General features: G+C 41.4%; 1 protein-coding gene across 1 annotated transcript in view; it reads left to right on the plus strand.

Annotated features, from left to right (window-relative positions):
* The window catches only part of LOC127803646 (4-alpha-glucanotransferase, chloroplastic/amyloplastic), a 56926-nt gene that overhangs the window by 23848 nt on the left and 8719 nt on the right, over positions 1-24359 (plus strand). Inside the window, exons 9-11 of the mRNA XM_052340046.1 lie at positions 18048-18187; positions 18298-18329; positions 18412-18486. Of these exons, the coding sequence (XP_052196006.1) occupies positions 18048-18187; positions 18298-18329; positions 18412-18486 (247 nt within the window). The remainder of the gene's footprint in view (positions 1-18047; positions 18188-18297; positions 18330-18411; positions 18487-24359) is intronic.

Genomic DNA, 24359 nt, shown 5'->3' on the forward strand with positions numbered 1-24359 from the left:
ACCTTCTACAATAGTTGCCTAATCAAGATTGGTCTCCACTTTAAGAACACAATCAACCATTGGTTCATCCCACTATGTAGTAGACAACAACTCGATTTTTCTAGTAGAAGAAAAAAACAACACAACAGTGGGAGTTTTGTGTCCTTCGGCAGAATCTTCTACTTCTTCATCTATCTCCCTTAGCCTTCTTGCCAAAACCCACATCGAGGGCTATCTGATACCTATTTTAACCCTAGCCAAGGATGACTTAGCCTTCTTCGGATCCAAAGACAAAGGGGCAATATACTTGGGGCCTTTTTTAATTGCATGTGGTCCATCACAATCTTGACCCAGCCTAGGATAAATGTTGCAGGTATTCCCACTCTTAGCTTTTGGTAGGTCTAGAATCGGAGGAAGAATTCCAGCACCAATATCTGTATAGATTGTTGGTCCTTCAATCAGATTTTCCCGATCCAATGCTATTCCATTTCCCACAAACTTCTGATTTGGAACACCACCGAATCCTTTCGCCCATGCACTAGCCACCCGGGGTAACGAGTTGGCTTTAGCTTCCTCTATCACTTCATCAATTGCTTCCCTATTATTTCCTTGCAGCCTTTCAGTAGGTGCATCTTAGGGTATTATTTCTTCTTCTAATTTCTCAATCAATGCAGCTGAATCCCTTTTTGATTCCGGAAATTCTTTGGTGTCTCTTGTCATTCTTGTCAATTGATTGAATGCCTCAAGTATCTCTTGTTTTGGACTTCCGAGATTATCATCTGGATCATTCTCATCAACAACCTCCTTTCCAAAGGAATTAGAATGTTCCTTTAATTTTCTTTTTGTCCAAACACCTTGGACCAAGCCCTCAAAATTTTTGTTGTTGCTGCCAGCACTGTCCTAACAACCACCTTCCTTGTCAATTCCGCCAAAACCAGTATCCTTCTTCCACTCCACGTTGGAGGTAAGCAATGAATCCCCTTCCTGCCATCTTGACTTCTCCTTCGGCTGGTCCATTTCGAGAAATTCCTCTTTGTTAAAACTTCCACAATGATCCATGAAGAATTCAGTGGGAAAGCTGTAATGATACTTCTTAGTAAATATCATTGCAAACTCCTGCAACTTTTCATGTATCATACGTTCGAATTCCTTGCACTCTCCATGTATCACTTTGTTGGTTTTTTTTTTTCAATTCGGCTAGACTCATTATTTAGCCTTTCCCTTGCTTGATTCCTTTGGCTGAAATGTTCATGACTCCTGTTGTTGCTAACTGAATATGCAGCCTTCTTTTGTTGCCATTGAGGCTCCAATTGTCTCATGTGCGCACTGCTTCCCAAAGCTTCACGAGCAAGACATCCCATTGAAAATGCAACATCTTTCGGTTGCAATTGAGACTCCATTGGTCTCCTTCGTGCACTACTCCTCCTGACCGAAATTTCACTAGCTGGAAAAGCAATAGGCTAAGAAACCATAGCTATTTCCATCCTAATTCCACACTTCCCTTCTATAACTGCCTCACCCAGTCACCTCTAAAATTGATCCAATAAGTGGAAAATTGCAGCCACTGTTCTACTTCAAGGTCAAGTCTATTGTAGCAACAGAAGAAGTCGCACAATTACAGTGACTTGGTCGACCTTCTAGAGTCCCCTAGATCTCCATCAGAAGTGAGAATCAATCACTACAGTGGTCACCTTCACAGTCGAGATCGCCGGAGTCAAGGAACTGATCTAGATCGTCTGCTGCTCCTGGTTTTCGCCTTCAATTTTTGAGAGTCAAGCTTCGTGTGTCGGAATCAATTGGCCAAGTCATCTTTCGATTCGGAATTGCCCAGTGGAATCTGCCTTCTATGCTGATCGACTCTGATCCAGTCAATACAATTTTCCGAATTCAAGCTAGAAATCGCTTGACCCGTTTTGCACGTCAATTCCGAGCAAGAATTACCAAGATTTGCAGCTGAGAGTCAACCTCCCGCTTCGCTTCCAAGTTTGCACCGAAAGTTATGGAAATCACCTTGCTGAATCGCACTCGCTGTCTAGATCGCTGGCAGTCACTTGGCTTGCTCTCAATTCTAGTTGAGATCGCCTTACTCGCAGCTTCCAAAGTCACCCGAACTTCGACACTGAAATCGCTTCTATACACCGCTTATCACAGTTGTGATCTACCAACTCTGCTTCACCTTCCTTGATGGACTATACAACTCGAAGAACAACAGCAAATCAACCTGTTGCTCCGCCTTCCCTAGTTGAACCCTCTATAATTCCAATTGAGAGTTCAACGTTGGCAATTAACCTGGGTGTGCCACTTGCTCATGCTTGTAGCGCTGGCAAGTGGTACATGTTAGCACAAATTCTATTACACCTTTCTTTAGGTTTGGCTAGAAAAATAGTTGTTGTATCCTGTAATAAGTGGCCCTGATTCTTGAGTGTCCGCCCAAGAGAGAGTTATGGAGGGATTGCAGAATTTTGTTCTTCAATAGCTTGTTATCTCCCACTACCATCCTTTCTCTGAATCTGATTAACCCATTTGAGAGTGTGTAACTTTGATTCCTAGCTGGTTAGATAGCTAGTTGGGTCTGTAAATCTTTAAGCCAAATAGTCTTCTCATAGCTCTTAGTTATCTCCTACACCCAATCTGGTACTATAGCAGTGATGGCTTGGTAGGTTCCTCCTCCTTCTCTTCTTTGAGATGGCATCAGCCACCAAATCTTCCTTCCCTTGCCGATATTGGATGGTGTAATCCAAACCCAACAACTTTGAAACCCCTTTTCTTTGTAGTTGGGTATGTAGCCTTTGTTGCAATAGAAATTTGAGACTTTCAAGGTCGGTCTTGATAATGAAGTGGCTGCTTTCAAGGTAATGCCTCCATTTATCTACTGCTATTAGCATCGCGAGTAACTCCTTGTCATATACACTCAACCCCAAATGCCGGTCCCAAGCCCGGATAAAGGAGGAGGGTTGTGTTAGGTAGCCGACAGCCAACGTAAAACTTAGTTGGATCCAAAACATGAACTCTAGACAAATTATGAAAAAATGTTTGGGCGTGGGCGTAACCCTTCATAGCGACGCGCTACACTGCCCGCGTGTAGTGTCAAGTGAGCTAGGGCTGCTGCATCGGCGCCCGGATGTAGTGACAAATGAGTAAGGGTTCCCGTATTTGCTTGGACGGATGTGGGTAAAGAAGTTAGTCCAACATCAAAAGCAAAACCAAAACCAAAATTAAAATCAAAACCAAAACCAAAAACAAAATCAAAATAAAAAACAAAAGCAAATTCAAAGTCAAAGCCAAAAACAAAATCATAGATTAAGGATTGGGTCATGGAACATAGGAACATTAACAGGCAAAGCTATGGAAGTGGTAGATGTGATGATTAGGAGAAAGATTAATATTATGTGCCTTCAAGAGACGAGATGGGTAGGGAAAAAAGCAAAAACTTTGTCAGAAAATGGATATAAAATATGGTACACAGGAAATGATCGAGCAAAAAATGGAGTGGGGATCATTATGGATAAAAGCTTAGTAGATGAGGTAGTGGATGTAAAGAGAATAGGGGATAGGATTATTATGGTGAAGGTTATTCTAGGAAGAATGACTATGAATATCTTTAGTACATATGCACCACAAGCGGGGTTAGGTGAGGAGATAAAAGCAAAATTCTGGGTGGATCTAGAGGGACTCATACAAATGATACCAAGAGGAGAGAAAATGATTATAGGAGATGACTTAAATGGTCACGTGGGTAGAGACGGAAACGGCTATAGAGAGGTACATGGAGGGTATGGATTCGAGGAAATTAATAATGAGGGTAAGTCTATTCTAGATTTTGCAATGGCATATGAGCTCATCATAACCAATACTAGGTTCAAAAAACGGGACGAACACTTAATCACATATAAAAATGTCACATCAAGCACCCAAATAGATTACTTCCTTATGAGACAAGAGGATCGGGTATGTTGTAGGGATTGTAAGGTGATACCGGGAGAGTGTTTGACTACTCAACATAGACTTCTAGTACTTGACGTCCAAGTAAGAAATTGGAAGAGAAAAAATCACATAAAACAAAATCCAAGAATCAGGTGGTGGGATTTAAAAGGGGAGAAACAACTAATTTTCAAAGAAAAATTAAGGGGTAGAAGAGAATGGAATGGAGAAGGACAGACAAACCAAATGTGGAGAGAAATGGCTAATGCCCTGAGAAACATAGCAAAGGTAGTGCTTGGAGAGACAAATGGTAGAGCACCTAACCTTAAGGTGTCTTGGTGGTGGAATGAAGAAGTGCGATTGAAAATTAAAAATAAGAAAAATTGCTATAAGGCTGTATATCAGTGCAACAATGAAGAAAATCAAAAAAATTATAAAGAATCAAAAAAGGCAGCAAAAAAAGCTGTTAGTGAAGCAAAGTCAAAAAGTATACGAGAATCTATATAAACGACTTGATACAAAAGATGGAGAAAGGGATATATATAAATTAGCTAAAGCAAGAGAAAGAAAAACAAGGGATTTAAATCAAGTGAAATGCATAAAAGATGAAAATCAAAATGTATTTGTGAATGAGGGAGCGATTAAGGAGAGATGGAAGGAGTATTTCACAAAATTATTCAATGATGATGGCGACACAAGAGTTAGGTTGGGACATCTTAGTAACTTCGAAGGGAACGTGAGCTATACATTTTATCGACGCATAAGTCCAAATGAAATAAGGCAAGCATTAAAAAAGATGAAAAATCATAAGGCGGTGGGACCGGATAATATACCAATAGAAGCATGGAAATGCATGGGAGAAGAGGGTATTTCCTGGCTAACGAAATTATTTAACGCGATTCTTAAATAAAAAAAGATGTCAGATGAGTGGAGGAAGAGTACTTTGGTCCCTATATAAGAACAAATGAAATGTTCAAAACTGTGAAAATTACAGAGGAATTAAGTTAATGAGCCATACCATGAAACTCTGTGAGAGAGTAATAGAGTAGAGGTTCAGAAAAGAAACAGAGGTCTCAGAAAATCAGTTTGGTTTCATGCCCGGTAGGTCAACAATGGAAGCTATATACCTACTGAGGCGCCTAATGGAAAGGTATCTGGATCATCAGAAGGACCTACATATGGTGTTTATAGATCTAGAAAAGGCCTATGATAGGGTCCCTAGAAAAGTATTATGGAGGGTTTTAGAGAAGAAATGAGTCCGAATAGCCTATATACAAGCCCTTAAGGACATGTATCATGGTGTAGAGACAAGGGTCAGAACATGCGGAGGGGATACTGAACCGTTTAAAATTACAATAGGATTGCATCAAGGTTCTGCACTAAGTCCATACTTATTTGCTTTAGTAATGGATGAACTCACTAAAGATATTCAGATAGAGGTGCCATGGTGTATGCTATTTGCAGACGACATAGTGTTGGTGGATGAAACAAAAGAAGGAGTGAATAGTAAGTTTGAGTTATGAAGAAACAATTTAGAATCTAAGGGATTTAAATTAAGTAGAAAGAAAACAGAATATATGGAATGTAAATTTAGTAAGAATGCAAGAGTGGAGGATGTTATAATAAAATTGGAAGACCAAATCTTACAAAGAAAAGATCATTTTCGATATTTGGGATCAGTGATTCAAAAAGATGGAGAAATTCACGAGGATGTCACACATAGAATTAAGGCAGGTTGGCTAAAATGGAGAAATGCATCGGGGGTGTTATGTGATGGTAAAATCCCATTAAAATTGAAAGGAAAATTCTATAGGACAGCTATAAGACTAGTTTTGTTGCACGGCTCAGAATGTTGGACAGTCAAATACCAATATGAGCAAAAGACGAGTGTAGCGGAGATGAGGATGTTAAGATGGATGTGCGGCCATACAAGAAAAGATAAAATTAGAAATGAAGTTATTCGTAATAAGATAGGAGTAGTGCCAATAGAGGAGAAGATGAGAGAGACTAGACTAAGATGGTTTGGTCATGTGAGAAGGAGACCAAGAGACGCTCCTGTGAGGAGAGTTGATGAAATGGAACAATTAATCAAAAAAAGAGGTAGAGGCAGACCTAAGAAGACTTTGGGGGAGACATTAAAGTTTGATATGAAGTGTATGGATCTCAATGAAGATATGACAAAAGATAGAAATACATGGAGGTCTAGAATTCATGTAGCCGACCCCACATAGTAGGATAAAGGCTGGATATGTTGTTATTGTTGTTGTAAACGTTTTTGAAAAATCAGGTAAGGATAAGACTGGGGCTTGTGTCATAGCCTTTTTCAATTTTAGAAATGCCGCCTCTGCCTTAGGATTCTAATGAAAGCTATCCTTCTTTAGCAGCTTCATCAGGGGTTTACTTATTATGCCATAATGTTAGATGAATCTTCGGTAATACCCTGTTAGTCCCAAGAATCCCCTTAGCTCCTTAACTGTGTTGGGTCTCAGCCACTCAATCATAGTTGATATTTTCTTTGGGTCTGTGCTGGCTCCTTCCCCTGAAATCACATGCCCCAAGTACCCCACCTCCCCTTTGGCAAAGGTATACTTTGACAGCTTAACAAACAATTGATTGGATTTGAGGATCTCGAAGGCTGTCCTTAGGTGTGATAGGTGCTGATCAACGTTTAGGCTATGGATGAGTATGTTATTAAAGAAAACAAATATAAACTTCCTCAAGTAGGGGGCAAAGAGGTGGTTCATCAGGGCTTGAAAAGTGGCTAGGGCGTTGGTGAGCCCAAATGGCATGACACTGAATTCATATAGGTCCTGGTGGGTGCGAAAGGCTATTTTAGGGATGTCGATAGGGTTCATCCTAATCTGGTGGTGCCTTGATCAAAGGTCGAGTTTGGAGAAAATGGTGGCTCTGGTGAGTTCATCCATTAAATCCTTTATAATAGGGATAGGGAATTTGTTTTTGATGGTGATGGTATTGAGTTGGCGGTAATCAACACAGAACCTCTATGTACCGTCCTTATCTTTTACAAGTAGAACTGGTGAAGCAACGGGGCTTTGGCTAGGTTATATGATTGAGGTGGCTAACATTTGCTTGACTTTGTCTCTCAATCTTTGTCCTTTGTATTGGGGGATATCATTAGGATCCAATGTTAACCGTTTTGAGTTTGGTTTGAGATGAATGGAGTGGTCAAAGGCGATGTTGGTTCAACAAATAGATTCTTAAACTAAAATCAAAAGTAGTTGTAAAGCGTCAGAGTGTGATACCTTAGTGAAGGGTTGTCGGGGTGGGGGGGCTGGCGTAGAATTCTTCAGTCGTAGTGTGTCTTTCTTCAGTGAGTTGTTCCCTTTCTAGTTCTGAGGCCTGAATGGAAAACATCTGGGATATCTGCCCCTTTTTCTTTTGCAACAACTTTTGTAACTTATTGCCTGATATCATTTTACATTCCCCTATGTTGAGGTTGCCAACTAGAGTTAGTTTTCTGCCCTCAATATCCACCATGACTTCTAGTTTATTGAAATCAAATGTCAAGGGGGCTAACTGTCCCCATCCAATTCTCTAAGATCCTTAGATTAGTTGTAAACTCCTGCCCTTGCATTAGCCACTTAAAATCAGCATACTTATAGTGGTGGTACATCTTGTTCTAGTTAGCTACCGCCACTGATAGGGGTGTAGTGGTCATCATGTTGCACTTCAACTCAGTGGCAGTAGCCTCATTTAAGAAGCTATGGGTGTTGCCACTATCTATCAATACCGTGAGTCTCTTCTTACTTGCTTGTCCCTTCACCTTGATAATTTTCCTAGTGGGGCCTCCCTTCAATGCATGGAAGGACATCTCCCCTCCCTTGTTCGCATGCTCTTCTTCTAGGGTATTGTCTGCATCTTCCCCCATGACTTCTTCTTCTTCCCCTTCTTTTCCTTCATCCATTCCCTTCATCTTTAGTAGCTGTCTCTTACATTGATTGCCGGGGCTGTATCGATCCCTGCACTTGTAGCATAGCCCCAATTGCCTTCTCTGCTCCACAGTGGGGTTCTTGGCTATGTTAGAATTAGTACTCGTCTTAGCAAGACTCGAGGCCATCCCTGCAACTGTCACCTGAGGACTCCCTTCTACTGTCTGGTTATTGATAGGGCCTGGTTTAGGCAAGGCCTTTCTCTTCTTGAATATGGCCTCTAAGGTGAGCTCCTGCAATCTCGCTTTCTCAACCGCCTGCCTCATGGTTGTAGGCATCATCATCTTAACCATTGATCGTAGTTCGTCCTTGAGGCTACTAATAAAGCTCGACACAAAGTAGTGCTCAGTTAGGGCTGGTTGAGAATTCCACCTCAAGGCCCTAAGCTCCTCAAATCTGTAATGATAATCAGTCACCTATCCCTCTTGCCTTACTTTGTTAAATTCCTCAATCACATCAGTCATGTTCCTTTCTCTAAAATGTTCACATAATTTCTCCGCAAAATCAATCCACCTCACCTTAATTTCCTTCGTTTTAATCCTTGGTACCTCTAGTCAGTTGTATCATTTGGATAGGCTGCTGCCAAGTTGATTCTTTGTCCTTCTGCCACATTGCCTCAATTTCCCTTGTTTTAATCCTTGGTACCTTGAGTCAGTCGTATCATTTGGATAGGTTGTTGCCAAGTTGATTCTTTGTCCTTCCACCACATTATAGAATTGAAAAAATCTCACATCGACGGATCCACCACCTAGGCTTGGATCCGTCGAACAACCGAGGCATTGGTGTGATATTAGGAGTATGAGGGGATAATCCTCTTACCTGAGGTCCTTGCTCTTCGTCTGGCAATTCCTCTGCCTTTGGAACTCCTGAGGTCCTAGGGAGAATGCCTTGGTTGGGTAGGATCGGGTTAGAAATTGCTTTGGGAGGGAATTTAGGGGGCAACATGAATTGAGGCAACAAGGATAGCATGTTAAACATGATGTTAATCCTCTGGCCATATTGCTCCATCATCTCTTGGTGCCTCTCCGATTCTCGATGCATGCTTTCCCGGGATGTAGCTAGGTCCTCCTGCATGCTCTCTCTGATGACCGATACATCCTCCCTTCCCTGGGTCACTGCCTCATGCATTTGAGTCATTCCAAACTCTAGTGCCTCCATCCTCGTCTCCAACTGCTTCAACCAGGTTCCTTCTGCCATCACTTAGTTATCCGCATTGTCTTCACCTATGTCTCGCTGATTGCTTCTCCTACAAATTGATGGAGATACGCAATCTCAACCACTGATCGCAATTCTCAAGGATCCAATCGACACCTCCAATCTGCACCAACCACAACTCTGCTGCTGAGGATCGTCGACTTTGATACCAGAATGTTAAGTCTCCGATCTAAGACTTAGAGGGAGAAAAAGAGAGGGAAAGAGGTTTTAGAGGGAAAGAATGTGTTTATTTGCACACCTAATTTTCATCCTCTTACACATAGCCCTTTTATAGGCTCCTCCTTTTAGTTGTAACTTCTTAATTGAAAAGGTATGAGTAGCCTAAGACTTAACCGCTTAGTACAATAGCTTATTCTATAGCAATCCAATTACAAGTATACCCCTAGGATCTTGATAACTTGGTGCCTAAGACTCTCTTTACATGGGCTAATGTAAAGGGCATTTATGGTTTTATTTTGTGTGCAAGAAGGGAAGATTGTTGTGATAAGTAAGGAGCTGAGAGGAAAGGTTGAGTTCTTCATTTGCATGGGCTAATGTAAGGGGCATTTATGGTTTTCTTTTGTGTGGTATGTTGCATGTTTCGTGCATGGAATGTTTTATTGCAGCATATTAGCATGCTTGTCATGTGCATTGTATGTTTCGATAGAGATGAATGGGTATGTTGGCATGTTGTGTACTGTAGAACAAGATTTTTTGTGAAGAAATTTGCCAACATATGTGCTTTGTGTATTGATTATGTGTTTGCATGCCATATATGCCCTTATGCCATGTGCATATTATCATTCCATACTAAGATGGACCTAGGGAGCAGGGAAGATGTGCATGGTGTTGGACAGGTGCTATCATGTTTTGAAGTCTAAAGACATGTATCATGGCTTGTATTTACTCAATTAACAATGCATCTTATAGTTTGGAAGTGTGTAAAGCTAGATATTTTTTCTACTAATCATATTGTACGAGCTAGAAGGAACTGTATGGTGACTTGTACAATCATAAACTCTTAATTGAAATTGACTAGAATTGCATGTGAGATAGCATGATGTGTGGTTAGGTGTGAGATGGTGCGAAGACTTATAATGAATGCATGTGTTATGTAACCAAATAGACAGGCAGGAAGGAGAATAGGTGGGAAAAGGGAGTTATGAATTGTATTCGGCCCTATTGTAATAACGGAAAATATGACAGTTGTGTAGTAGTTTGTAGAAGGTGCAGAATTTGAATCTTAGCGCCAAGGCCATCCATAGGATCAGTATATAAGCGATCCCACAGCCAATTGAGACATTAGTGAATACAATTGAATTCATTCCCGCCTCTTTCTTGTTTTCTCTCTCTCAAATTTCTCTCAATCCTTCCCTCCCAGTTTTTTCCTCTCTCTAAGAATTCGTAATTCTCCCTGATCAGAGGAGAATTTCCATTGTTAAATTTATATTCTGACAAATTGGTATCAGAGCAAGTCCCGGGCACAAGAAAAGATTATCTCGGTTTTACAATGGTCGACGGAACAAGGATGAAGCAAATGGAGGCACACCTTCAACAAGTGACAACGACGGTAGCAGAGATACAGATCTAGATGGGGATACTGGAGACTTCGGTGGATTCGATGGTTGAAAGAAGGATCCAAGGGGCGATGGATAGGTGGCGCGAAGAAAGTTGGGAACAAAATGCTAGACTACGAGATCAAATGAGGGAACATGACCAAATCCTGTGAGATCAGATGTAGCAGTTTATGATGATGCTTACAAGTTAGATGCAGGTAAGACTCTCTCCCGAATTTCCTTCTAGGCGAAGATCTGATCCAATATTGCCTGGACATGGAGTGAATCACTGATCCAAGGGATTAGCTGAAATTGAAGTTGATCCTCAAGGAGTAGGGGATAATGAAGGAGTTCGGAGGCAGGGAAATCAGATTGGTTCTAACCAGATCAGATTCCCGATGCCGAAGATGGAGATTCCATTATTTGATGGCCATAACTTGAGGTGGTGGGTAAGGTGTTGTGAATGTATGTTCATCATTTACAATGTGGCTGAACAACAGAAAGTTACTCTGGCGACCGCCTATTTGAATGATGCGAGAGACGTGTGGTTTCAGGGATGGAGTGGAGTGAAGGATAATTGTTTGTGGGAAGAGTTTGTTGAAGATCTTTGTGATTGCTTTGAGGAGAGAGGGATGGTGGATGTAGAGGAATTTAACAAGTTGAGGCAAGAGGGAACGATACAAATGTATTAGTAGAAATTCGAGGAGCTTAAAGCTCTAATGTTGATCTTAAACCTTGCGCTCATAGAAGGACACTTTGTATCAAGCTTCATTAGTGGCTTGAACGAAGAATTATGTGCCATAGTTAAAATGTTCCAACCAAAAACCATTAAACAGGAGGCGGAGTGTGCAAAGTTACAGGAGCTAACAATGGAGGCTCTCATGAAGAGGCAGACATGGTCAGGGAGAGGGTTGCAAATTGGATCATTGCAACAGGGAAACAAGGGGTGGAACAAAGGCAGTGGCCAGGGAAGTAAGGCACTTACCCTCTCAGTACCTAATCAACAGATGGCCAACAAGCTATTGGAACAGAGGAGACAAGTTGGCCTCTGTTTTTGTTATGGAGATAAATATTCTCTAGGGCACCAATGCAAACGCCAGTCACTTCTACTAGAGGGGAATGGGGAGGAAGGAAATGAAGGGGAAGAGGGTAACAATCGAGAGGGAGCTGAAGAAGAAGAGAAGGTTGAGATATCGTTGCATGCATTAAGAGGGCTGACTAAAAGTATGATCATTAAGGTGGAAGGAAAGGCCCAGGATAGTACAGTGCTAATACTAATCGATAGTGGGAGTACCCACAGCTTCCTGGATGAAGGGACTGCAAAGAAGTTGAAGTGCAGCTTTACAGGAACACACCCTCTCTCAGTCACAATAGCTAATAGGCAGAAAGTTACGTGCAAGTTAGCTTGTATAGGGTTGGAAAATGCAAGGAAAGGAGTTTGAAGCTGACCTACAACTACTTAAATTAGGGGGCTGTGACATTATTCTCGGGGTGGATTGGATGGAGGTAAGCTCATCTGTTTTGATTTTAATAAGATGGAAGTTACGTTTGAAAAAGAGGGTCGGAGGATGACTATAATTGGCAATATAGAGACGGGTTTATAAAATGATAACAGGGAAGAAACTAAAGATTTTTAGAAACAAGTGGTTGCAGGTGGCCCAATTGTTTTCTATCCATCCAATGTAACAGGAGGAAGAAGAGCCAGATGGAGAAGGAGAACTAAAGTTGATTACTAATGGTTCCACACCAACTCCTTGGGAGGTATAGCAACTTAACTCTCTTGATTCACTCTTGCTTGAGTTTAGGGACTTGTTTGTGGAACCTAAAGCCTTACCACCTAAAAGACCCCTAGACCACACCATCAACCTTAAACCAAACACCAAGCATGTCAACCTACGCTCTTACTACTACCCCTTAAAACAAAAAGCCAAAATAAAAAAGATGATTAAGGACATGTTGCAAAGGTCCATCATTAGACCCAGCCTAAGCCCTTATGCTTCTCCTTTACTTCTTGTCAAAAAGAAATATGGTAGTTGGTGTTTTTGTGTCGACTACTGCCAACTTAATTCCCTCACAATTAAGAACACATTTCCTATACTGATCATCGAAGACCTATTAGATGAATTACATGGGGTCAAAGTATTATCCAAACTTGACCTACGTTCTGGACACCATCAGATACATATGAATCCTGATGACATTCACAAAATAGCATTCAAGACCCATCAAGGTCATTATGAATTTATGGTAATGCCCTTCGGTTTAACCAATGCCCTAGCAACCTTCTAAACCCTAATGAATCAAATATTTGAACCCTACCTACGCCAATTTATCTTGGTATTTTTTTATGACATCCTAGTTTATAGCCCCACCTTCTCTCAACACCTAAAAACCACACTACAAGTCCTTAGGCTCAACAAGCTGTTCATCAAGAAGTCTAAATGTGCATTTGCACAAACCCAAGTGGAGTACTTGGGACATGTGATATCTAGTGTTAGAGTAAGCACAAACCCACAAAAGATCGCAACAATGATTGCATGGCCTCGACCTGTTGATGCGAGAGCCCTGAGGGGATTCTTGGATCTCATGGGGTATTACTGAAGGTTTGTGAAAAATTATGGCATTATCAGTAAACCATTAACAGAGCTATTGAAGAAGGAAGGGTTCGAATGGAATGAGGAGGCAGAGGAGTCTTTTAAGCTACTGCCATGAGTGAAGTACCTACATTAAGTCTTCTAGACTTTAAACAACTATTTGTATTGTAGACTGATGCTAGCTATAATGGGGTAGGGGCCGTATTGATGCAAGAAGGCAAGCCACTAGCCTTTATTAGCTAGGCCTTGACTCCTAAACATTTGGGCCTTAGTGTGTACGATAAGGAGTTATTGGCCGCCCTCATTACCACGGAGAAGTGGAAGCATTACTTGGAAGAAGGAATATTCATCATAAGGACATACCACAAAAGCTTGAAGTTCCTATTGCAGCAAAAACTACACACTCACCTATTGAAGAAAGTATGTCAAAATTAATGGGGCTTGATTATGTGAGACAATACAAGAAAAGACACGAAAAAAAGGTTGTTGATGCCCTCTCAAGATGCTTTGAGGATGGAACAACCGCAACCATCACCTCCCTCATTCCATATTGGTATCTAGAAGTCTCGTCCAACTATGACAATGGAGAATGGACCAAAGAGTTAATGGAGCAATTAATTCTTGATCCCTCTAGCAGGCAAGGACATACACTGACCAATGGTCTGATCAAGTATAAAGGAAGATTGGTGATAAGGGATAGTGATCCCATCAAGAAGAGGATACTGCAAGTGTTACACAGATCTCTAGTTGGGGGACATTCTAGGGTTCAAAACACCTATTGTAAAGTTAAACAACTTTTCTATTGGCCTCAAATGAAGAAGGTAGTCAAGGAGTATGTTATGGCTTGTGATGTTTGTGATAGGTGCAAGCATGATGAGAATATACACCCTCCTGGCTTATTACATCATTACTTATACCGAAGTAGTCATGGACCAATATTAACATGGATTTTGTGGAGGGATTACCTAGATTTGAGGGAAGAGATTGTATCCTAGTGGTGGTTGACCGACTAACGAAGTATGCCCATTTTATCAGCTTGGCCCATCCTTTCATGGCCCAAGAAGTGGCAAGTGTTTTCTTAGATCAAGTAGGGTAACTATACGGAATTCCTCAAACAATTATATCAGACAGGGATAAAATTTTTACAAGTTTATTGTGGAAGGAGCTAATGAAGTCTTTGGGAACCCAATTACACATGTCCTCAGCTTACTACTTGGAGACAGATGGGAAGACTGAGCGAGTCAATTAGTACTTGGAAACATATTTGAGATGCTTGTGTTTCATGCATCCCAGTGGGTGCCACAAATGGCTACCCTTGGGCGCAATGGTGGTACAATTTGAACCACCATGGTGCCTTGAAGATGACCCCATTTGAGGCCTTATACGGGTACAAACCACCCTTGCTACCAACAAAGGGAGAAACAACATCAGTAGCTACGGTGGAGTCCTACTTACACCAAAGACAATAGATATTGACTACTTTGAAGAAAGGGCTAGCCAATACACATAACCGAATGAAACAATTTGTAGATAAGAAGTGAAGTGAAGTGAGGGAATTTTTAGTGTGGGACAAGGTATATCTAAAGCTCAAACAGGAACAATTGAAGGCACTATCTCCAAACTAGGTCACCAAGCTCAACCCAAGTTCTATGGCCCCTATGAAGTGACAGCTCAAGTGGGGAATGTTGCCTACAAGCTGCAACTCCCAGAGGATTCTGATATCCATCTAGTGTTCCATGTGTCCTTACTCAAGAAATCTACCGGGACCAATCCAGTAAGTTCTACTCTACCACAAGTTTCCCAAGGAACCCAACAGGAGGTTGAGCCTATAGCCATTGTAGGCAACACAAACAGGGGGCTCCAATCACACAGGTGCTCTTCTATTTGTCCAACCTACATTCGGAGAACAACACCTGAGAATACTTACCTGACCTCCTCAATCAGTTTTCGAGAGTTGCAGGGTTACTCTTAACTTTCTTGAGGACAAGAAAGGTTTAAAGCGGGGGGGAATTGTCTTGTAACCAGATAGATAGGCGGGAAAGGGGATTTATGAATTTTATCTGACCCTACTGTAATAACGGAAAATATGACAGTTGTGTAGCAGTGTGTAGTAGAAGGTGTAGAATTTGAATCTTGGTGCCAAGACCATCCATATGATTGGTATATAATCTGGATCCCACGGCCAATTGAGACATCGGTGAATACAATTGAATTCATTCCTGCCTTTTTCTTGTTTTCTCTCTCTCAAATTTCTCTCAATCCTTCCCTCTCAGTTTCTTCTTCTCTCTCTTAAGAATCCATAATTCTCCCCAATCAGAGGAGAATTCCCTTGTTAGAATCATATTCTGACAGCATGCTAAGTGGATTGTGCTTACATAAGTTGATGATTGATTGGAAGGTTAGTTGATCTAAGGAAATAGACCACAGTTGATAGGGATGGTCCTTTTTTTAGTCCCCTGTGAAGCACCAACAGACTTGGAAGGTCAGCTGTAAAGGCAACAATTTACTGTTGAGACAACTATAGGTGGACAAAGAGCTTGAATGATTGACTATGCACGAGGATAGTTGACCGTGGATTGACTATCTAAACTAGAGAGCTAGGGACATCGATTGAGGAGGAGGACAATCAACTATTTGTTTAATTGTCAATTGGTATATTGACTTCCAAGAAGGGACAGTTGACTGTTGGTAACAATGTCAGATTGCAAGCTTAGTCAGCTATTCAAGGAAGAGTCAACTTTGGGGTTCAACTGCTGAGTTCAGTGAGCTGAAATTAAGAGAAATATGGCAGGAGAAACTTGGTCAAGGTGAAGACCAGATTAGGATCACACATTCTGAGTAGAGAAGGTCATGACAAACTAAATTGGAATCCCCAGTTGCCATCCTGAGGGTTAACTCATAATCTGCTAAACACTGACACAGGTTCCAAGGAAAGCTGTGTGAATCTCATGTCTCAGATTGATCTAATGGTTGTGGGTGGCCACAGCTATGCTATAACTCTTTGGACATAGTATACCTCATGTCCTAGGTGAGGTGCCACTATTAGGATGTGAGAGAAGACCAACAAAAGCACCTATGAGGTGAGTGGATGGAGAAAATTTGTAGCAAAAGAGGGGGAGGAAGACCAAAGGAAACTTGGTGAGAAACCCTTAGACATGACTTAGGATATAATGGCCTGACAAAGGATATTACAATAGATAGAGATGGTTGAAAATCTAGAATTCACTTAGTTGACCCACCTAGTTGGTTGAGACTTGTGATTGTTGTTATTGTTTTAGTCTCTATTTCTAGCATTACATGTGATATTTTGTTATTGTTTTATTAAGACATCTATGGCATTTTCTCCTGTATACTGTTATACAGCAGACCTAACTTTTATAATTTTTTTATTTTTTATTTTCTGTCTATTTCAGTTATGTTCCAGTTGTGTAAGCCTGGCCTATCATGTTTATAGCATGTATGCTATAAACATGGAGGCAGTTGTCATTATAATGAATATTTAAAGTAATGAAGAATGAAATAAACTGTAAGCCTGGCCCATCATGTATGCTATAAACATGGAGGCAGTTCTCATTGTAATGAATATTTAAAGTAATGAAGAAGGAAAGAAAACGAAGCAGTTTATTTCCTCGAATACAAAGTTCCTGAGATCAAAGGGTTCTCTCGAATAAGCCCTTGTTCCACTGTTTTCAATAGGTCATAAAGGAAGGAAAACCAGCAAACTTAAGCCTACCCAAACACATCCTTTGATTTCACAGTAAAACGACCCATATCTAGATCTCATACTCAGGGCCATATCACACACAGACAAACATATTTGGACAGGTTAAATTAATTTGCAATTTACTGTTCTTTTGTTCAATATTATTTGGACTCAGGCACATATGCCAGATGAGGCCTGTTTCTCATAATTTAATTCTTATATATAAATACACTTGGAGACAACTATATATTTAGACATGGGGACAACTTGACATAGAATTTTCCTTCACACTTGTTTTTTAGGTTTTAGGATAAAGTCCTATTTTCCCAAAATAATATACAGGGTAGTGTTTGGGTGCGTGTCTAAGTACAGATGTCAGAGATGCAACCCACACCCTTAAATGAGGATTCAGTGTTAGACATGAATACCCCCTAATTGGGTGATCAATGTACGTTTCTTTTATTGGAAGTTATGCTTTTTGGATATTAGAACTGTTAACTGGATGTGCATAAGCAATAGGAAGAAATAAATATCAACTACCATGGGTTGTGTCTGTACTACTACTATCTAATCATTCTGCTGTTTTTGTATATTCTAGAACTTCTCAGCTTTATTGGTACTACACCCTAGTTAAGGCATTCATGTTGACTAGTTAAAAATAAAAACATACAAGGTAAAAATGTAGGTAGTGAGTTAAAATGTTTTGAACTAAAATATTTGGAGTTATAAATAACAAACATTACTCTATGTTTGTGCTGCATTCTCATATTTGCTAGTGTGTTTTGGTAACTCTATTATTTTAAATATATTTATTCTATAAACTTTAATCTCTAGATATTTAAATCTAATTATTCATTAACTGTATTTTGTTATCTATTTTAACAATTTTGTTCACTTAAGCCTACTTTTGACGGGCTCATCACCAGTAACTGCAACTGCCTGGTTTAGTGTTCATTATAGTATCATTTGCTATATTAGTTCCTCCCCTAACTCTTACCAACCTTTTCAGTCGTAATGTTTATGCTTCTCAGTTTCTTCTATTTTTCTTTTAATTTTTGGTATGTAACAGGCATATTTAACTTGCTGCAGATATTTAACTGTTGACATGGTTCTTCCAACTTACTAAATAGATTTTCTTTTGACTTAACAGCCCACTGTATGACTGGAAAGCAATGGAGAAAGATGGATTTTCTTGGTGGAAACGCCGAATACGTCGTGCAATGAATCTGTTTGATGAATTCAGGATAGATCACTTTCGAGGATTAGCAGGCTTTTGGGCTGTTCCTTCCGGTGAGCTTATGTGAACTTCTATACGTTGGCCTGATGCTTGTCATATACTTTAATTGATGCTTGTCATATACATTAATTATACTATATCTCATCTGCACAAACATGTGCAGAAGCAAAAGTTGCAATGGATGGACAGTGGAAGGTTGGTTCTTCAAATTTCAGATCTTGTGATATTCACTTCTGCATCCCACAATCCACTTCATATGATTTTTTATTGACAGTAGGTGGGACCTGGAAAATCTTTATTTGATGCCATTTTCAGAGATGTTGGACAGATTAATATAACTGCCGAGGACTTGGTATGTTCCCATTCTGCCATATTGGATCAAGTGATCAATTCTTTCATATCTTTTCTAGTTGGGTCATACATTTTACATAAAACATCCCTAGTATCTCAATATTAGATCACTAATTTCATGTGGCTTTGCCTGTGATGGAGATAAATAGTTCAATTTAGTTTTAGTTGCCAAATGGGGAGCTTGGTGAACTTGGGACGCCATTTAGGAATGCTTTGAATTAGGATTCATCATTTAGTAAGAATTAAGATGATATATTTTTGTTTCATTACCCACTTTGTTGGACTTTGGCAAGTGGCAATCCTTTATGGGTGTCACTGTACTCTGACAACTCCCATCCAAGAGCATCAGTGATGGAGAGGAGGAGGAAGATAAAGAAAGGAGAAGAGAAAAAAAAAAAGTAGAATTGAAAAACAAATAAAAGTTACCAAATAACATATTTTTATTTTCTTTAACTATAAAATAAAATTAAATGCAAGTATCCTCTTAACCAATTATTTTTCTTCCCTTGGTCTTCAAATAGAACCTCCACATAGTGGGATAAAGGCTGGATATGTTGTTGTTGTTGGTCTTCAAATAGAACCTATTGATCCTACATAAGAGAGTCACCAATGAATTATTTACAACGCTAAATCTTGTGAAGCCCTAACTCAAAGTCCAAGGTCTCATTCAGGGCAACTACCCCCATTATGATCCTAAAGAAGTTATAAGTAACATGGGATGGGCAAAGATTATGGAAGTAGTGGATCCTAATTAGATTTGTCGAAGCTTGATGCCCACTTCTACAATGGGGTCATATGGTTGTGGTATTCCATTGGTGCTTTTCACATTTGGATTCTTGATTTTCAGCTCCCGGGGACTTGACTTGGAATTCCTTCGTCCAGTGGACTGTTCAAAGGAGAAAGAATGAAGATAGGGAGAGAAATTAGGGAGGAAGAGAGAACAGAGAGAGAGAGAGAGAATGAGGGAGAGAATGTTAGAATTCTGTTAGAATATTTCATACCCTTCCGTGGCAAGGATCAGCCGAATATATAGCTGGATTCCTTGTCCATGTGCGGCTAACCACTTACAGCTAGGGAATGTACAACCCGCCTAAGCAGCAACAAACTTGTACCCCCCTTACAGCATACTCTACCGCCTATACTGCTAATAGCTATTTCTCCTTTCCTATTACATTTAATTACTCTATCTCCCCCTCCTTGCTACGTGGATCATGACAATTACCCCTCTTCAAAATTTTCTTGTCTTTAAGAAATGTGGAGGAGGCTGGCTACTCTTGGAAATTGGCGAAGCATGTCCGGAAGGTATTCCCATGTGTTGCTATCCAAGTGGAGATGAGACCACTTGATGAGTACTTGAGGAATAGGGGCCCCGTGCTTGTAAATCACCCTCCTATCTAGCACTGCTACCGGTTCTTTAATGCTGTCATTAGCACTAGGAAGGTCGGGTAGGGTAGGACTTGTTGGTTGAGTCCCTACCGATTTTATAAGGAGTGCCACATGGAATACCGGGTGGATGTTGGAGCCGTCTGGTAGTTGCAACCGGTATGCTACATTTCCCACCTTTGCAGTGATGGGAAATGGGCCGTAGTATCTTGGATTCAACTTGGAGCTGGGGTTTTGCAGTAATGCCCTTAGGTGACCTGGTTTAAGCTTCAAATACACTCATTCTCCCACCTGAAATTCTCTTTCACTCCTCCTCCTATCTGCAAATTGCTTCATCCGGTTCTAAGAAGTAGCTAATTCCTTTTTTAGCACCTGTAAAGCTTGCTGCCTTTGCTGGAGATAAACATCCAAAGCTGCCACTGTAGAAGAGTCTCCCAAGGATGGTAGTAGAGGTGGTTTATAGCCATAGAGTGCTTCGAAAGGAGACCTTTTTATAGAACTGTGGTGGCTAGAGTTGTACCACCATTGGGCCATGGGAAGCCACTTGTGCCAAGTTCTTGGCTGTAGGAAGCAAGAACACCTTAAATACATCTCCAAACACTGATTCACCCTTTTGGTTTAGCCATCGGATTCAGGGTGGTAAGCAGTTGACATATGTAGCTTCACTCCCAGCAGCCCCATCAGCTCCTTCCACAACAAACTCGTGAAGATCTTGTCGCGATCAGATACTATGGCCTTTGGTGCACCGTGTAGTTTGATTACCTAGTCCAAGAACACCTTTGCTACCTCTTGAGCAGTGTAGGGGTGAACTAACCCGATGAAATGGCCATATTTGGTGAATCGGTCTACTATCACCATGATGCAGTCTTTCCCTTTAGATTTGGGGAGCCTTTCAACAAAATCCATTGAGATACTCTCCCATGGCCCCTCAGGTATATTCAAAGGTTGCAGCATCCCTGTTGGCTATATTCTTGGATTTGCATCTCCTGCAAGTATCACAGCTTAGTACAAAATCCTTGACATACCTCTTCATCCCTACCTACTGGAATAGTTGTTTGACCTTATGATAGGTGTTTTCAATTCCCGAGTGCCCCCTTATGGGGGAGGCATGTAATGTCTCTATTATTTTCTTTCTTAACTCCTCATCCTCTCCTATCACCAGCTTCCCTTGGTACCTGATTACTCCATTTCTCAAAGTGTAACCTGGTCTTGAGGTTGGACTTACTACCAGCTGCTGAAGAAGTTCCTTGGTTCTTCCAGCCTTTTTGTAACTGTCAACTACCTCTTGGCACCAGTTAGGAACGAGGGTGGTGATTGCAGCTAGACTTCCTTCCTCAAAGCACTTAGATAGCGCATCTGCTGCTAGGTTTTCCTTCCTCTTCCTATATTGGATAACATAATCCGATCCCATTAGCTTTGTCATCCCCTTCCTTTGCAGTTGGGTGTGTAGCTTTTGTTGTAGCAAAGATTTCAGACTTTCATGGTCTGTTTTAATCACAAACCTCCCTCCCTCCAGGTAATGCCGCCATTTCTCCACTGCCATTAATACCGCTAGTAGCTCCTTCTCATAGATACTTAGCCCAAGATGCCTAGGAGCTAGAGCTTGGCTCAAGAATGCTATCAGCCTTCCTTCCTGAACCAGCACTGCCCCAATTCCCTTAGCGCTTGCATCCGTTTCTAGAACAAATGTCTTGCTAAAATCTGGCAAGCCTAAAGTGGGTATCTGACTCATAGCTTGCTTAAGATCTCTAAAAGCTTCTTCTGCCTTAGAATCCCACTAAAATCCATCCCTTTTCAGCAGATTGGTGAGCGGCCGGCTGATCACACCGTAGTCCTTTACAAATCGTCGATAGTAGCCAGTTAAATCCAAAAATCCCCTCAGCCCCTTGACATTCTGAGGCCTGGGCCAAGCAACCACGGCTGCCACCTTGCTGGGGTCAGTACTCACACCTGTTTTTGATATAAATGCCCAAGATATTCCACCTGCTTTTGTGCAAAGGCACACTTTGACTCTTTAATATACAATTTATTGAATCTAAGGACCTCAAAGGTAGTTTTAAGGTGGGTTAAGTGTTGGGCAAAAGTGGGGCTGTAGATCAAAATGTCATCAAAGAAAACCAATATGAATTTGCGTAAATACGGTTCAAAAATCTGGTTCATTAAGGCTTGGAAAGTTGCGGGAGCATTAGTGAGGCCAAATGGCATTACTATGAATTCATAATGCCCTTGGTGGGTTTTGAAAGATGTTTTAGGGATGTCTTCCGGCCTCATTCTAATTTGATGATAGCCGGATCTTAAGTTGAGTTTGGTGAAAACAGAAGCATCTTTTAATTCATCAAGCAGATCTTCCACAATAGGTATGGGAAACTTGTCCTTGATAGTCATGGCGTTGAGTTGGCGGTAATCGATACAAAACCACCATGAACCATCCTTCTTTTTGACAAGTAATACAGGAGATGCGAATGGGTTATGGCTGGGTTGTATGATGGATCTTTGTAACATATCCTTGATGAGTTTTTCTATTTCAGTCTTTTGTCTAGGTGGGTAGCGGTAAGACCTTAGGTTAACAGGCTCAGCATTTGGGTTTAAGTTAATGGTGTGGTCAAGTGATCTTTTGGGTGGCAAAGCAGTTGGCTCAGAGAAAAGGTCCCTAAATTCAATTAAGAGCATGTTAAGAGAGTCGAGTTCTTGTACCTTCCAGGGCTCATGCGAGCTGCTGTTCACAGCCATTGTCAACTCCCTTTCCTGCACTCCTTGTTCTTGTGTGACTTCTATGGCATGTATAGAGAAAAGCTGGGCCACCTGGGAAAGTTTCTTTTTAAACATCCTTTGCAGCCTCTTCCCGGAAATCATCTTACACACCCCTGACTCTTGACTGCCTGTTAGGGTCTTTTTCTTCCCATCCTTCTCAAAAGTTACCTCCATTTTATTGAAATCGAAATTGATAGGGCTGACCCCTTCATCCAATCTACACCGAGCACCACATCACAACCCCCCAACTTCAATAGCCTCAAGTCTGCCACAAATTCTTCACCGTTCATTTCCCAGCAAAACCCCACACAGGAGGATTGACTCACAACCTTATTTCCATTAGCTACTGTTACTGAAAGAGGGGCCGAGCTGGAGATCTCACACTCTAACTTTCGGGCCATAGTTTCATCCAAGAAGGTGTGGGTGCTCCCACTGTCTATAAGTACCATGACCTGAGCATCACGGGCTCTTCCCTCCACCTTAATTATCTTATTGCTGATTGACCCCTTAAGGGCGTGTAGAGAAATCTCCCCTTTGTCTTCTTCATCCGCTTCTGGAGTCCCTTCTACCCCTTCTTCTTCATCCTTCTCTGCTTCTAATATTAACAGCTACCTTTTACACTTATGCCCAAAAATTTTTTTATCTCCGCATTTGTAACAGAGTCCCGCCTGGCGCCTTTGCTCCATCAATCGTCCCCCATTAGCAGGATTTGGAACCGTTGAAGGCAAAGCCAAGACCCCTTTGCCTCCTTGTCCCGTATCCCTTCCAGTGGCTCTGTTTCCTGCTTGCCATCCTCTGGTGATTACCCCCTTAACTTGGTTTCTTTGTTTTTTCATCAGCGCTTCAATCGTCATTTCTTGCAGCCTTGCACTGTCAGCAGCCTGTTCCACCGTCCCTGGTTGCATCATTTTAACCATCGGTCTCACCTCATCTCCTAACCCACTGATAAAACTCGACACAAAATACTCTTCTGTCAAGTGGGGTTGGTGCATGACCATCAAGGACCTTAGCTCCTCAAATTTGAGCTAATAGGCCTACACCGTTCCTTCTTGTTTGAGCTTGTTAAATTCCTCGATCACATCCCTCAAACTCTTGTCTCCAAACCTCGTACAGAGGTCTCTTGCGAATACATTCCACGGACTCCCTTCTTTGGTCGCAATCCATCCTTGGAACCAGGCGTCCCTCGCCTCATTCAAGTAAACGGATGCCAGGACGACCTTCTGCTGTTCTTGAACTTGGTATAGTGTGAACATTCGTTCACACCTCCTGGTCCACCATCTCGGGTTCTCCCCATCGAACAGTGGAATGTCTAATTTCGGCACAGGGAAGTTCGGCTGATTCCGGTGAGCTTGAACTCTCGGTCCTCTTCCCATCAGGCTTTCTTCCATCATCTCCGGTTCTAATTCAAATTCTGACACCCCAGCATGTGGAGGCTCCATTCCTACCCCAGGAAGGATTGGTTTCGTTCTATCCCTAGGAGGAAACTCCGTTGAAAGTCTCACTTGTTGTTGTGATGCAAACATTCTCACGAATTGTTGCATCTGCTCCATCAGTTGTCCCCTCAACAGAGCACTCTGCTCCCGGTTTTCTTCTCGCCACCTCTCCATGGCTTGGGTAATTCGATTACCCACTCCCGCTCCTACTGAGGATTCGAGTGGACCCATTCTGGTCTGCATGTCCGCCATGGATGTCGCCACTTGCTGTAGCTGGTTTTCCATTTGTTTCATTCTCGTTCCATCC

Source organism: Diospyros lotus, chromosome 6 (assembly GCF_014633365.1).
Source record: "Diospyros lotus cultivar Yz01 chromosome 6, ASM1463336v1, whole genome shotgun sequence".
Taxonomy (NCBI): Eukaryota; Viridiplantae; Streptophyta; class Magnoliopsida; order Ericales; family Ebenaceae; genus Diospyros; species Diospyros lotus.